The sequence below is a fragment of the Dermochelys coriacea genome, chromosome 1 (genome assembly GCF_009764565.3).
Source record: "Dermochelys coriacea isolate rDerCor1 chromosome 1, rDerCor1.pri.v4, whole genome shotgun sequence".
Lineage (NCBI taxonomy): Eukaryota > Metazoa > Chordata > Testudines > Dermochelyidae > Dermochelys > Dermochelys coriacea.
In genome coordinates, this window is record NC_050068.2 from 110,856,727 (window position 1) to 110,873,729 (window position 17,003).

At 41.4% G+C, this 17,003-nt stretch overlaps 1 protein-coding gene across 1 annotated transcript; it reads left to right on the forward strand.

Annotated features, from left to right (window-relative positions):
* The first annotated feature begins 281 nt into the window (after window positions 1-281).
* F7 (coagulation factor VII) lies at window positions 282-13,933 on the forward strand. The gene is made up of 8 exons (XM_038369888.2): window positions 282-1,149; window positions 3,828-3,988; window positions 4,361-4,385; window positions 4,476-4,589; window positions 7,038-7,178; window positions 10,766-10,872; window positions 11,995-12,115; window positions 13,234-13,933. The coding sequence occupies exons 1-8, from the start codon at window positions 1,047-1,049 to the stop codon at window positions 13,773-13,775; spliced, it is 1,314 nt and encodes a 437-aa protein (XP_038225816.1). The 5' UTR covers window positions 282-1,046; the 3' UTR covers window positions 13,776-13,933.
* Window positions 13,934-17,003: the final 3,070 nt, after the last annotated feature.

The window sequence follows — 17,003 nt, forward strand, 5'->3', positions numbered from 1 at the left end:
GGGCTGGGATCTTAGACTTCTCAGATGAGCGAGATTTCTTCTTTGCTAATCATTCATGACTTCTTCAGGGAGATGATAATGGGAGCTGGCAATAGTGTAAAAACTGCCCTTCCCTTCATTGCTCTGATGTGCACAAAGGAGCAGCTTTCCTTTATCTTAATAAAGTGAAGGATCGACTGGAAAATACACTAGACCCTATGAAATGCTCCAATCCCCACTGACAAACATGCTCCTAACCTTGCTGATATCTTAGTCAAATCTTTACTTAAGAATTCTGTAAACTCTGTGTTTTGATACCATTAGTCCTTGATATACATGAATTCATAGGAATGCTTATTTTCCAGATACATCTTTATCTGTTGATTCAGTCAAACTACTACAATTATTAATGAAATGGAATTCTGCTCCTCTCCTCTTATTTTCTTTCCAGTATAACTTAAATCCTTTGTGTAGTAATACCTGGTAAAAAGGTACACAGCTCCTTCACAGAAACAAAAAGAGAGCAAAGCAGAACCTGGTATTTCTTGTTAGTTGATTAGTGTCGCAATATAAAGTCAGTCAGCAGTTCAGGGTTTTCACTGGGAACCAAGAAGAAAAATAACATGGTATATTTTAAAGCATCAACAATGTGACCACGTTCAAAGATACTGCAAATCTTTATCTTGACCCCAATCAGCCTACTCTTGGCTTTCTGATTCACCTGCAAATATCTCGGATGGCTATATACAAAATGTAATGTTGTGCTATTCAGGCTGAGGCACTTACGTTTCACTTTTAATAGCATTCTGGGTTGTTAACAAGAACACACTGCAACATTCACAATAATCAGCATGGCCTTTGCACACTGTGAATAGGAATTCTTCTTAACCAAGATCTTTTCCTATTTTTAAAGAGAATGTATTAAGGGATTTGTTTTAGTTTCTTCGTGAATAGAATTATTTGCACGAGTTTCAGCTCTCTCTGTTTAATGATTCCCAACCCCTCCTCTAGCTCAAAGCCTTTGAAACAGAGATCTTTCACCATGCAGTTCTTGCTGAAATGTCAACATGATATTGGGACACTGGCATTTCAGTGTCATCATGGTTTCCAACCACTACTTGGTTTTGCTTCTCTGCTTTTTGCTGCTGCTTCCTCCTTCGCCAGCTGCAGGTATGTCCCAGAAACTGGTATAATGATTATTACTATATTGTTAGCCAAACAATTTTCTTGTGAAGAGTGTTGGATCATCCACAGCAATGGGCATACATAAAGATTACTAAAGAATGTGTCCAAGCCTGCACAGGGTTCTATTGTGCTCATGATTTTGGGTGGCGATTGTGTTCACGCACTTATTGTGTCAATTGGGAAAAATTGTTTCTAGGCTCATATGTGTAAGTTATCTCACCATACAGAAAGCTACAAACCATCAACTACCTGCCTACTAAATGAAACCAGCAGGAATTCAAGCCTATATGTGCTATTTTAAAAGCAGAGAATCAATTATCAGTCCTTCTCATTCAATCCACAAGAACTTACAAAGGGGATATTACAAAAAATGTAGTGTAATTTGAGGGTGAACCATGACAACTGAAAGTCGGGTGCCTGGTGTTTAATATGTGCCTCAAAATCAGCTCCCAGGGAACCAAAGGGCACTAGTGATCATACAGCTCAGACTATCCACAGACTAACATTCTTCAGCAATGGTGGTCAAACATTTTAGAAAAAATACAAAAAAGAAAATTCTCAGATGATTCCAATACATCTCCATAGTATAGAGAAGTGTGTGTGTGTGTGTGTGTGTGTGTGTGTGTGGGCCCATAGATAGATAGGTATTCCTTTATTTTAATAATTTAACAAGGACAAATGCAGTAAGAAGAAAATTGCAAATAAGAAAAAATAACAATACTCAACATACTGAAAGGGTAAAACCTGACATGAACGTAAGCCAAAGACATTGTGCTATGTGTAGTGAGGCAAATACTATACAGCAGGTAATTATTGTGGTAGGGGAATCTATCGTAATCACGTCTGTATTTGTAAATGAATATATATTTTAGTGATGTTAATGCTGATGTGGATTCTGGTAGACCAGGAGACTCAAGTCCTCTATTATAAGTATCATGATCAGTGCAAACTTTCCCACCCCTATCCCATCAGTGTGGCTCAGCACTGCCCTGCAGAGATACCTCCAAGTGCAAGACAGTTCATTCTCCATTAGGAATTATCTTGGAGAAGGAATGGATTGGAAGTCTCTGCTCAAGCTCCATCCTCTATCCCAAACTTTGCCCACCATCCCAGAGTAGTTGCATGTTTCTGCCAAAATGTTCAGAACTGGAATAGTGAGCAATATTGTCATTTAAATTGTCATCACTAGGCTTCAGAATTAACGTTTAATTAATATGTGGTAGAACACTGTATACCTCACAGACTGATAGTTTTTACAGTCTCCTGTGTAGAGATTCAGAAATATACTGAGCCGCATTATTTATTATCAGTTATCATTATATATCAATTTAGCATTTGTTTAACAATAGTGCCTAAAGGCACCAGTCAGGACTGGGTCTCCACTACAGTACAACCATAACTCTTTTTTAAAAGAAAGTTCACATTATTCACAAACTGGTGTAGACAAGAGATGTGCCGTCTTGCATACCACTCCAGTCTGACTTCTGCTCTCCTTGCCCATTAACCCTGGCTCAAACTGCCAGGAAAAGTGCCACGTGGTACCGGTTTGCTGAGTTTAGAAGCCACATACAAGCTCCTCTAGTTGGTGCAAAGGCATGGTGATGACTGGTGGCTCAGAATGGAAACTCACTCTGCTCTCCTTTGCCGGCAAAGGTATTGCCATGGCCCAGAGTCTTTTCAGAAAAAAAGTAAGTGGGAATAAATTAGAGCAGTTGTTCTCAAGCTTTGCTTTATGGACCACTAGTGGCCTATGGACTCCATCCAGCTGGTCCAAAGAAGGTAAGAGTAGATGAAAGCAGTGGGGGAAATGGAGTGTGTGTTTGGAGGGGAGTCTGGAAAAGTTGTGATCCATCCAAAGATCTTTATCTTACCAAGTGAGTTTATATGGAAAATATAGTAAAAACACAAGGGCCGGCAGATAAATTGGGTAAATATGAGAGACTATGTGCCACTTGTCTAATTGTTGTTTGGCTGCCAGAACTAAAGGAAATCCTGTCCTATTTTTTTTAAACCTACCACATGGTGCATGGTAAGTCTTCATGAATTATTTGGATGCAGAATGGCTATAATTCTAGAATCATTACCATTTTCTCAAAAGCTTTGGCCTACATAAAAATCTAGGATCTGTCACTTTACCTCATGTGCAGAAGGGTAGGTAAATAATGTCTCTACAAGATTGTGCAATGTTGCACAATGGGAATGTGCTTGGCGTGGCCTGGCCTGCTTTAAACACTGTTGCAAACAGCCCAGATTTAAAAAGTAAAGGAAGCTGAAATCTCATTGGCTTACAGAAGAACTTCAGAGCTACAAATACCTCAGGAATGGACATTGTTCGTAACTCTGAACAAAATGTTATCATGGTTCTTTCAAATGTTTACAACTGAACATTGACTTGGTACAGTTTTGAAACTCTACTATGCAGAAGAAAAATGTTGTTTTCCCTTTATTTTTTTAGTAGCTTACATTTAACACAGTATTGTACTGTATCTGCTTTGTTTTTTGTTTTGTTTTGTTTTGTTCTCTGTTGCTGCCTGATTGCGTACTGCCGGTTCCAAACAAGGTGTGTGGCTGACTGGTCAGTTTGTAACTCTGAGGTTCTATTGTACTTTGTTTCTGGAGAGAGAAAATGTGCCTGCAGAGTTCCAATTATTTCAATTTTTCAGTCTTCTTAATGCAGGAGCAGGCAAACAGCGTGCTGAAAAGACAAAGAAGAGCGAATAGCCTCTTTGAAGAGTTAAAACTTGGGTCGCTACAACGGGAGTGCTTTGAGGAAACGTGTTCATATGAGGAAGCCAGAGAAATCTTTCAAGATGATAAAAGGACAGTAAGTAAGGGGGGACGGGTTCGGGGGTCTTCTGTTGGCCTGATTTTTATCTTGCATCTTCCCATCTTATTAATAGAAACATAAATGGATTTTGACCCTTAAACCCTGGAAGCTGAAAAGTATCTAATATAGTACCTTTGTCTTATAGTGCCTTTGTCTTAAAATATTCAGAGAGCTGCAAATTAATATTGTGTTAACTTTTAGGCATGTTCTCTAAATAGGCACAACTTTATTCACCCTTCAACTACTAAGTGCTATAACTCTATAATTTGTTTGTTATGGTATTAGACAACATACTTATCTTTGTGCATGAAATGATGCATAATATTGTCTGGATAATTCCTTATGCCCTTTTCCCTCTCTTTCTTCCAGATGGAATTCTGGAAGAATTATGTTGGTATGAGAATTTCATGTGTTCTAATAATTACTGAAATTGCACTATTGCAATCCTTCTTGTGAGCCTTACTGATACTGTGTGTTTTTACAGATGCCAACCAGTGTGACTCTGATCCCTGTCAGAATGGTGGGACATGTGTTGACCAATTTCAGGCTTATGTTTGCCTTTGCCCTGAGGAGTATAAGGGCAAAAACTGTGAAAAAGGTCAGGTATTAAATTTTTAAAAAACAAAACACTATGCAAATGCAAACTGCTCTGATAAATACATTGTTATTTTTAAAAAGGACTGGTAGCAAACATTATTATTGGGCATCGTTCTAGCAGAGAAGAGGTTGCTGCCACAGTTAACACTGCTATGTTTGATAAAGCATTCAGTAAACAGGTATTGCAGTCACTCTACATAGCAGCCACATAATTGTTACACAGTGTAGATCTTCTAAATTTACCTTTTCAACCACCTTAGAGAAAAGGGGCATTTTTCTAACTGAATTATGGTAACCCTTTGGCTTAGAAATGGAAATATTGTATGGTGTGTGTGACATGCCCCCAGGTGCAATCTGGACTGTGTAACCACTGTGCCCCCTTGAACTCTCCTCCCCAGACTGTCTCCTACACTGCTATGCTAGTGTACAGCAAACCTCTCAGGCTCTGTTCACTTAGTAATCAGTGTGCAGAGGCACACCCAGCAAAGTTACATGAATGCTCTCCCAAGCCACTCATGAACTGCACACAAGGATACCCCAGTGAATTCCCCCAGCCTTGCACCCCAGAAATATATGTCTTACACTGCTCAAGATCTTCTTGATTAATGCAAGCTCACCAGTTAGTTCCCCACTCCCTCAAAGGATAGTGCACGTACACCAGCCTCTGTAATCTGAGCACTTTAGACAAACTCATTGGTTTAGATTAAACATCAAAATAAGTTTACTAACAAAAGAAAGGTAGATTTTCAGTGATTATACGTGGTAGGCATAAAGGTCAGACTTGGTTACATAAGAAACAAAAACTAAACACACATTCTAAAGCCTAAATTTTATCAGGCTGAGCAAGATTTGAATGCAACAGTTTTTCTTGGCCTACTGGACACTACAGGCAGTTTTCAGTTCACAGTTCATACTAACTAGTTAAAACCATCCCTTCCTCCCAATTCAAGGAAACTTCTCTTTGTCTTCCAAACGATCTTGCTTCCAGGTATTGAGATGGGGAGGAGCGAGAGACCCTGTGGTGATGCCACTGTCCCTCATTTATACTTTTCCCCACGTGCTTAAAAAATCCATGTTGTGTCATGGGATTAGGTAGCCCTCATGGTGTACGTGCGCTGCTGACCATCCTTCATTATGAATTGCAAATTTTTGCTTGCACCTTTTGTCTACCTGAGGTTTGGCATGTAAGACCTCTGTGTTTGCAGTTTCTTTGCCCTCTCTGAGGGGCTAGTCTGTGGACATTTCCCAGACTCTCAACATGTTTCAGTAGCAAATATGTAGCAGAATCTCATAACATCATATACAATGATGATGCATACAGTTCAACAGGACAGTAATGGTCAGCAGATTATGACTTTCCAGTGATACCTCACAAGGCATACTTTGCACAAGATTTATCATAATTGTAAAAGGGGTGACCATGATATTATAGACTGTCACAGTGTGTAAATACATGCACGTGAAAACAGTCCTTGCCTACACTTTCATTAAGAGAACAATGGGCCAGATCCAATGCCCAGTGACATCAGTGGGAGTCTTTTAATTGATTTCAATGAGCATTGCATGTAGCTCTATATACTGGCTATTAAATTTAGTATATAAGTACAGCGTAGGCCCAAAGGAGGAGCAGGAGCTTGTCCGATCTAAATAGGTTGCCTAACTAGTGGCTTTAACTACTGTTAAGCATCTGTAATAAGGCATCCATGATGCCAATCCAACCTATATTACTCTCATCTCCTACAACCCTTCCCATTTCCTGCTCATGCTTCTCTCCTGACCACTAGCTCAGTCTTCTTTGCCCAGTCCTCACTTTTTGTGTCACCTTTTCATGCTGTCCTACACTAGAACAGCCTCTTAGTCAATATCTGCAATGTTCCTTCTCCCCCCCCTTTAAAAAAAACTTGTGAAAACCAACCTATTCATTAGTGTTTCCCATCTGTATTATCCACATGACCCTCCATACTTACTTATTCTGTTTGTTTGTCCCACATGGTAGCAGCTTGTGTCTCTGGGGCAGGTACAGTTCAAACTACTGAATAAATTGTTGTTATTATTATTAAGCACCCATAAATGTTCAGCTATTCAGATGACTTGAATTACTGACCATTCAGACATGTCTTTTCTCCAGAAGAGAGGTCTTCTGCTGCAGTGGATTATTCTATGGCCTTCCCAGTGCACTGCTGTGGGTGAAAGGAATACAGCGGTTCCAATTTTTAAATAGACATATTTGACATATTTGACAACAGTTACCATACAGTTATCGCAGTGATATCCTATTCTAATTATTGTGAGGATTGCTGTAGCTCAGATACGGTATTGTGGTATCTATCAATATATCAACATTAGTGAGTTGCAGGTCACTCTTGGTCAAAATTTACAAACATAATTGACTCGAGTTAAACATAAGACACCACATTCAGGAACTAACGTGTTCTTTTCATGTATTTAGGTCTGAATGACACACTGAAGTGCATTCATGAAAATGGTCACTGTGAACATTATTGCATTGACAGTCCAACCATGATACGACAATGCTTTTGCTCAGATGGCTACGTGCTAGCAAGTGATGAAGTGTCCTGTACTCCTCAAGGTAAGGTTATGTGCAAACCAAGTCACTACAGCAACATATTTTATGGGTAACTTCTTTTTACAATTGTCTCCAGGAGATGTCAATTCTTATCCAATGAATAGATGCTTCATAACTGTATTTATTTCAACATATGAGTCAAGACAGAAATAACCCTAATAAAACCAGTGAGAAATCAGTGCTCTTTTTTACTACTGAATAAGACCAACAAACTTGGATACTCTTCTCTAGGGAATAACAAGATGATATTCTCGCTCATCTAAAGAGATAACAAACTACAGCTGGGTTTTTAAAGGGGGGGGGAATTAACAGGTGCCAAACTCCCTTGGAAAATCCCTACCTAAATTATTTCATTAGTGGAGCAAGGGATTAAATGCCTCAAATTGCTCCTTCAAGCACAGGCCTGGGTACTATGTGATTATGTGGCCACATGAATAACTGCATCTATGCTTTTTTTTTCCAAGTTGCTATATAATTATACTCCAAAACATCAGCTTTTATTTTCAAAATATTAAGGGGGAGATTTTCAAAGCTGAAATGGGAGCCAGGCACCTAACTCCCATTTAATTTCACAAGGAGTTGGGTGTCTAGCTGCCCTTTATGCATTGGTAAATTTTCCCCTGTAGCTTTTATGACTGCAATGAAAACCTTTAGAGTGTAAACTGCTGCAGTGGTGCACAATTGAGTTTGCAGAATGCCTGGACCAATGGTTCTGAGCAGATTACTTGCTCCCATTCATCTCACCGGGATATTGACATTGAAGACTAATGGTAACAGTTGAACAATTGGGGTGTCAGCATTGGAAATGATTTCACTAAGGAACATCAATCCAATAACATGTTTCTCCATTCTTGGCTGTTGCAGCAGATATTGGAGTGGGGCAGTTGGTTTGTGTTTAGGGTTGTTGGGATGAGGACCAAGGAATTCCAGACTCACCACAAACCTCTGACCCTGCCAAAATGGGGAGGAAAATAAGATGTTTTCCTTCCTCAGTGCCCAAATCGTCAGTTGTCTCCTTGATTCCAAAAAATCAACGCCGCCTTCCTTGCCTTCCCATGTAGCAAGTGTTCCTACCCAGCTGTCAGACCCTCCAACTCACTCTGACAACTTCTACAATGCCATTATGCATTTTCAATACCAAAATTCACATGACATTTTATTGTTTATAAACGTCATATGCCCCTCAGTATATCAGAGGGTATGTCTATATTGCAATTAAACAACTGCAGCTGGTCTGGATCAGCTGACTCGGGTGGGGCTCTGGCTATATGGTGTAGCCATTCAGGGTAGGGCTGGAGTCCCAGAGCCTCGTCTGCAGCCCAAGCCTGAACAACTCCACAGCAATTTTATAGCCCAGCAGCCTGATCCCTGGTGAGTCTGAGTCAGCTGACCCGGACCAGCCCCATGTGTTTAATTGCTGTGTAAATGAGCCCTGGGTGACATCACCCTGCCTGAATGATTAGAGTTAGATGAAAAGGGGTTGTTAAAGGAAGTAGGCAGGAAAGGTAAAAGGTAAAACAATGGCCTAGAAGATGCACCCCTGCAAACGCTCAAATACAAGAGCCAGGTTTATGGCCTATCCTGGCTACAGAGATGTTTTACAAAGGCTAAGAATCTGGAGATCAATCTGTTAACAGATCTACCCTACAGAAAGAGATGGGGAGAAAGGGTTGTCAGCTGCTGCAGGAAGACACAGGCAGGCTGAGAATCAGGGATCTGCAGCAGGCATGCTTTAACAGTCCCCAGATACAATGGGGAGCACCATGGCTGACTCGTGTACTTACGGCCTTGAGAGGAAGGCCAAGTATAGGTGAGGCAGTTGGGGTGCAGGCCTCCATTGTTGTAAATCCATTTTTCTGAGTACTGTGCACCTATGGGCAAAATGAATCGTACTTCTTTTGGGGAAGCTGCTTCTGTGTCCCTACTTACAGATCCCCAAAGGGAAACTCATACAGATGCCAAGCCCATTGGATGTGCTAGGTGTCATTGTTGGCAACCAGAGGGATGCCACATGGAGACCCAGTCAGGGAGTGATTGGATCACAGTGTCCCACCCCAAAGAGAAGTGGAGGTACAGGCCTGTCACTTAAAAGGGGAAGTGATGAAGCTACTAGTCCGGGGACAGGGGGACATCTCTCCCCCCACCCCCAGCTGCCTTTAGGTGTGTGTAAGTGTGGTGCTTTTTCAAGCTTATTATGCAATTGACAAAAAGAAGTGTATGACCCAAATTTTCATATGGGGCTGGAGAATGAGCCGACCCCACACTCACCTGTCAGTGGCAGCTCCTGTGCTGCAAGGCTGGGCCTGGCTCCCTGCTCTGGTCATTGCAACATGGCACAAAGGGTTACATAGTGTGGTGACCCCATACACCATGTTACAACACCACTCACTCAAATTTATCCTGGCTGCCCCTCCATCATGATGGAGGGGTGGCTGGGCCAAACCTGAATGGCACTGTGACCCTGTACACCAGGTTGAACTCCCATAGTGAGGAGCTGAGCCCCGCCCCGTGGTCCAGGACCCATCACTGCAGGGTGAGTGCAGTGCGGGCTTGCTCTCCGGGCTTGCTCTCCAGCCTCCTCCCCAGACCATCCCCTGTGGACTTCCTTCTGCTCCAAGCCGAGTATAGGGTTGCAGTGTGGGGGCAGAGAGTGCAGCAGGCATGACAATGTGTGAATTTAGCAAGCCACTGGGTATAACTGAAGGTGGCAACACCAATGAACCATCACATACGCCCCACCCTAGCTGCAAAACCCGGCTCTGCCAGTGGAAAGGGGTAGACCAGGGGGACTGGAAAAGGTCTCAGCTGGGTCAGCCTACCCAGGGACTGTGACAACACTGATCATGTTGGGGCAGCACAAATTATATTGAACTTAATGTCCAAATAAATCAATGAGATACTAATAGTATTATTTATATTCTGATTTAATTCACTAACAACCTAATTTACCTGAGTCTGTCGTGGAATTTCCTGTCTGCTGCTTCAGGGGCCAGAATTGACTTTAGTAGGATCAGGATTTCATCCTCAGAGCGCTGCAGAATCCTGCAGATTTTAGATGCTGCTTGTCATAGAGGACATGGGGCCTTGCTTCCTAAGTGGGTAGAAGACGGGACCTCTCCATGTGCACCTCAGGAGGTCATTAGTTTTTTTGGGGTGGGGACAGGAAGTCTAGTAGCAGCAGATCAGGTGTGACGGAGGATTCAGAGAGAGCCAGTTGTCCTGCCCGCTTTAAAAGATCATCATGAAAACCCTGGAGGAATTAAAGGGGCACTAAACACACTGTATCAAAGCCTTTTTCAGAGCTTCCTGTGGTACCTGAGTGCAACTTCTTAACCAAAGGGTCTATATTGTAAAATAACACCACTTGTGGGCAGTGTCCAGTCAGAAAAAAACATTTACTCACTGGGCGATTTAAAATACTCGGTGATTAGCAACACCATTAGACTATTGGCTGAATTCTTTGCTGGCATGACTCATGGAGGGAGTTTTCTGGAGTAACCCTAGCAGAGAATTTGGCCCTCTGTGTTTTTCAGTGGATTCATTGTATTTAAACATACTTAGTACTGTGATTTATTTATTATTTTTCACAGTGGATTACCCATGTGGGAAAATACCCATTTTGGCAAAGCAAAGTGCAAGTCAGCGGGGGAGAATTGTAGGTGGTTATGTCTGTCCTCCAGGCGAGTGTCCGTGGCAGGTGAGTCTTCTATTTCATTTTCTGTCATCAACTGAGTCCTTGGGAAAGGAGCTGGATGCACAGTGCTGGATAACAGACACCTCTGTGCAGCCACAGAATAGCTAGGGCACTTCTAAAGGTAATACAAGCTCCCCACCCACCGCCATTGCCTCCCTGATAATGTACCTTATCCCTCTGCTGGAGTGACTGCTTTTCCAGACATGAAATGGCAATTCAACCTCCTCCATGCTCTGCCCATCCAGTCTTTGGCCTTATTGGTGAGATTGCCCACAAGCGTGTCAGCTGTAATTACTGGGATGTGAATTCTCTGGCAAAATAGGCAGAATCAATAACATATGCTAGCAAAATTATCCAAGGGAAGATTTTTCCCCCTCCCACTTGCCATGCAATTGGTGTGAATGGTGGGTTCAAGCACGAGGGAATAAAAAAAAGAGAGAGAGCAGCAATGCAAAACTCTCCCTAAATTCTGTGTGTAGAGTAGCCAAGTTGTCAATTGTCTACTTTGTGGCCAGGCCCGAAGTTTCTCTTTGAGCAAATAGGAAAATAAAACTCTTTATTTCAGGACTAATAATTTTAGAAATTTAGATCCAAACGCATTCCTGTGTAAGATTTAAATTCTGAAAAGGCAAAGCACAAGACATAGAAACATTGCCAAGATCTCAAATGCTGATACCTTTACTCTCACTGTGTACCTTCTTCCATGAGTAGTCCTAACATGATACCTTTGCTTGTAGTTTAAGGAGCTACTCAGCATGAGCATTTACAGCCTACTTATAAATGTGTTTGCATCTGAGGCTGGGATTTTCAAAGAGCCCAAGGGAGTTAAGTGCTCAACTCCTATTGACTTTCAACGGAAGTTGTATGCCTAGTTCCCATAAACCCCTGAATTACTTTAAGCCTGAGTTACTAAAATGATTTGTCTAAAAACCTAGGTCCACCTGGGCTATGCACCATAGTCCCTTCCTTGAAGATCTAATGGTAACTTCACCAATCAGCAGATAGGAAAATGATGACTACACATGGTCCTTGCAGGCTGAATAAGATGAATGTTCTCTGTAAATTCTATAGAATTTCAGGTCAAACAAATTGGTATAACATAAAAGTTTTTTTTGTGTATTTCAGGCTCTGCTAATAGAGAATGAGAAACAAAAGTGTGGAGGTTCACTGCTGGCGCCGAGCTGGGTGGTTACTGCCGCTCACTGCTTAGAGAACACACATCCCAAACAGCTCCAAGTAAAACTGGGTACATCTTTCGCTTGCCTCACTTTTTCAAACTTTGTGGTCCAAAATTTGTTGTCAGCTTCGCTTGTGTAAATCCAGAGTGATTCCTCCCAAGTCAGTGGAGTTATGCCAGGTTTACATGGTGTGACTCTGCAAACATTTGGAAGGATTAAATACAACCAATATCTGTCACATACTGATTACAAATACAAAGGCCATCTGTTTGCTTATGACAGGAGCAGTTAGCGATTCCTAAATGTCCTCTCGGCCATAATGTAAGTCTCAAAAAACAGAAGTCTTACAAGATGACAATTCCACGGCTGGGATCAAAGTGGCTCTAAACTTGCTGAATTACCCCCATTGTAATGGGGATGGGCGAACAGATTAATTACAGTGCAGAGTTCAAAGGTGTAAATGGCATCTGCCTCTGCACCATGGAACCCAGCCTTGAGAAGGGTTTGGGGCAGTGGCAGTCAGGGCCAGTTAGCAGCATGACTCCAGGCGGAACTCTGCTGTCACAAAGTGGCAGAGGAAAGGTTTTCTCCATGGACAATCAGGGAGAGCCCTGTCAACTCCTCAGTCCCTCCTGTTCTTTGCCCACTCCCTGATTGGCTCATGGATCCTTCAGAGTGTGGGAGAAAGTGGGGTACATGCTGTGGAAGTGGCATTCTGATTTCTTCTTTCCCACTGCTGGGAAATGCAGATGCCAGTGGAGTTACACTCAGGATGAATTTGGCTCCTGGTGTCTGGTACTTAGGTATATATACATAAAACCTTGTCATGGAACCTAGTCTAGTCTTTTCTGTGCTAGAATTTAGTCCTGGAATAGCCAAGCTGGGTAGTTCTAATGCAGTAATAGGCCCTCTTGAAGCTGCACCCTTACTCTACTTGTTTCTGCTGTAATTCTGTCACTGAACCCTATTCCATGTCTTCTGTCAAGGGAGAAAGCTGGAATGAAGGAAGAGGTACTGTCTCTGCTGAACCAAAGAAAAGAATGAATAATGCAGGATTCAGTAGTGGCCATGGAAATGTAGTAAGAAGAGAAGAAATGTCAGCTTAGTGATCTCTTTCCACAAGAGCTGTGTGGAGTTAAGGAGCTTACTATTTAGGTGTACCTGACGGGTTTAATTCCTTTTCTAGGTGAACACCGAATAGATCATGAGGATGAAGGGGAACAAGAAAGGAAGGTTTCTGAAATCATATTGCATGAAAAATACATTCCAGGAACAACTGACCATGACATTGCCCTGCTGCACCTGGAGTCACCTGTTAACTTCAGTGATTATGTGGTACCGATATGTTTGCCTGAGAAACAGTTTGCAACATCTGAGCTGTCCTCCATTAGATTCTCCACAGTGAGTGGATGGGGGCGTCTAATAGAAGGAGGTGCTACTGCTGCTGTTCTTATGAGAATTGATCTGCCACGTGTAAAGACACAAGAGTGTATTCAGGAGACCAACTTAAATATTACAAAGAACATGTTCTGTGCAGGAGACCTCAGTGGGACTAAAGACGCCTGCAACGGGGACAGCGGCGGACCTCATGCCACAAAGTACAAAAACACCTGGTTTCTGACAGGGATTGTCAGCTGGGGGAAGGGTTGTGCTACTGAAGGCACTTACGGGGTTTACACAAGGGTGTCTACATATATCGAATGGTTAAACAATCACATGGATTCATAAGCTGCCAGGCTTCCTCTAGTCAGAATGTTTCCAAACTGCAGAGTTATCTGAGTCCCACCTGGGACACTTCCTTGTTTGGCATTCTTTCAGGATCTTAAATAAATTACGCACACACTGAAATAATGATTTGAAACCAATCTCTTTTCCGTTCAGTCACATTAAACTCATTCACCTAGCTGCACTGTTTGTACATTATGTTAAAAGAAGAAAAGGAGTACTTGTGGCACCTTAGAGACTAACAAATTTATTAGAGCATAAGCTTTCGTGAGCTACAGCTCACTTCATCGGATGCATCCGATGAAGTGAGCTGTAGCTCACGAAAGCTTATGCTCTAATAAATTTGTTAGTCTCTAAGGTGCCACAAGTACTCCTTTTCTTTTTGCGAATACAGACTAACACGGCTGCTACTCTGAAACCTATGTTAAAAGAGAAATTACTCTACAGCAACCTTATTGAAGGTTGTAACATTTGTAAATTATATTTCCACAACCTTACCTTACATCACAGCTGCAAATGCAAAAGGCAAACCTTCATATTAGTGATCTGTCCAAAACGGAAGAAGTAGGAAAAGATTCTTTCCATGTTTCTAAGTCTTTACTGAGGGCTCTGTTTCATTTTTCTTACATCAAATAATAATATAATATTGGTAACAATTATAATATTGAGCCATATTTGTGACTGGTACATCTGACTTTAAGGTTACTTTGCTCTGGTATAACATTATTACATTATGAGAACAAAGGGAATTTGAATGCTTATTATGCAGCCCTGTACAGCAACAATGTTCAAACTGTGGCTTTTGTCATTTGTGTGTGTACAATGATACATTTTAAGGCCAGAACCATTATGTTCTGACCTCCTGCATAGCACAGGCTATTGCTGGTTGCACGTGCCAATAATTGTTTTCACATGCAATTGATAGTATATGAAAAAATGGGAACGCACAATGAGAGGCTGCACTGCGGTCTCTTTGAAAATGTGTCTCCAAATGTCATTATAAAGGCAACATAATATATTAAGGAAGAAAGATAGATATAATAGATCTGAATGTTAGAAAATCATTTACTCTCCAAATTAATTCAAATCAGTCTGAATAGAAGCACTGTCACAAGGACTGGCTGAAGAACAGTAAACTAATATACATGGTAATTCACTGAGATGGGAAGATATTTAGGAGGGTTCTGCAGAGATCCAAGTTGGATCTCATTTTAGTTAACATCTTCATTAATGATACAATGGCAGTATACGGATCATATTCAAAGCTGCAGATGTCATTGAATTGGGAAGAGCAACAAATTTCAGTGAGCACAATGAGATAACGTAAAGGGACCTAGAAAGATTTTTAAAAATGGAAGAAAATAATGAAGGAAGATCCAGCTTGGAAAAATGAAAACTAGTACATCTGGGGGAAAAGATAATCCAGATCACAGATATTTAGTGTTGGGTGAGAAATCTGGTAAGTAATAGTGCAGAACAGGTGTGACCAGCAAATAAAGCATAACTTTTCAATGAGGCAATTAAAAAAACAAACAAACAATCCAGTTCATTTTGAGATTCTTGAGGCAGAACGTCTTGGAGCAGAGAGTTAATAGTTCCTCTATGTAGAGCTCCATTATGAATGTTATATTAACTTCTGGTCCACTCATTTACAGAAAGATACTGACAAACTGGAGAGTATTCAGAAAAAAACAAGAAAAATGATGAGGTGGCTAGGTGGACTGCTTTACAAAGGACGTTTTAACTACAATTTTAATTGTATATCTTGGCTAAAAAAATGATTGAGTCAGAGAGTAAAAGTGGGCTCCTAAGGTATTAAAGGTGTGAATTCAAAGGAAGCAATTGTTTAAAGGGGTGAATGGGGAACTACCTAGGTGCAATGGGGTGAAAATATAAAAAGGAAGATTGAGGCAAAATATCCTGACAAATTTCCTGACAGCAGGATTTGTTCAATTGAGAAATAGTCCCCAAAATATGTAGTGGAAACCCCATCCCTTGTGATATTTAAAGCTTGACTGGACAAAAGTCTACAAAATAAGTGAGGAAGCATAAGAAACAATCCTGCCACAGCCAAGAGTAGGGACTTCTTTGAGGACCTACACACTCTGGGGGGAGGGGGGGTCTATAGCACTTCCACTCCTGATGCTGGAAAACAGAAGAAAGGCTCAGCTTTAAAAGATCCTTCCTGGCCTGGGGGGTGGGGCAACAGGTCTACCTGCCACTTCCCTGGCCCCAAATACTGAAGTTGTTGAAAATGGGTCAGCTGGGTCCAGTCCTTCACCCTGAAGATGTTGGAAGAAAAGGGTGTAGAAAGCAACTGAAAACTACTAAAGGTAACTGGGTGGATATCTCGGGGTCTGATTCAGGAGCAGGTCAATTCCTAGACTCCACAGGAGTCAGGGAATTACTGAGCTCTTCAACCTTCCTCCCCACTGGACCAAGAGAAGGGAGGGGGCACTCTTATCTCCTGCCAAATGGTCCAGGCAGTGGGAGCGTTGAATCCAATGTAGACAAACCTAGCTCTGAGCATCTCTTGCAGCTAGTATGGATGACAACAGTGGCCTATTAAACAAAACCATCTAATCATGAATATTAGCTGTAAATATTCCGTCTTATTCAGATAGCCAAATGTGGCCTATTTTGTTGCCATCCCAGTCATTTTTATTCAGTTTGCTTACTAATATATCCTTTCCATCTCTAGGCTATTTACAGCCTATCTATAAAAGCTTTGTCTTTTTATACTGAAAAATCACAACGCACCCAATATTTTCTTTCAAAAATATTTAGCTTTTATTACACATAGAAAAGGTTTCCAAGAAGTTTTCTGATTAAAATAGCCAGCTTCCAAAAACTCATCTACTCCAACATCCCCAGCTCTTCTGCACAACTCTCTCCAGAGCATATAATTAAGCAGATGTGCAGATTAGAGAATTAGTTGCAACAGCATTTCCTCTTCAGTCTGTACTCAGACCCCATCTAACCAATAGAAATGCAACAGCTCACATAGATCCTCTGCTTTTGTGCATGTACTTTGGAATAATTAACATGTTAATTAGTGAATGAGCACCCTGCAATGCACACTGCTAAGACCTTGCAGGACATGTTTTCAATTTAGATTCAAAATGCAACATTTCCTAGAAAAGTATTTCAGGAAAGGATTTCCTTCCCGTTAGTGTTCCTTGCATGGACATCTATAGGTGATTATTCCCATAAATGCAGATCAGCTTTCCT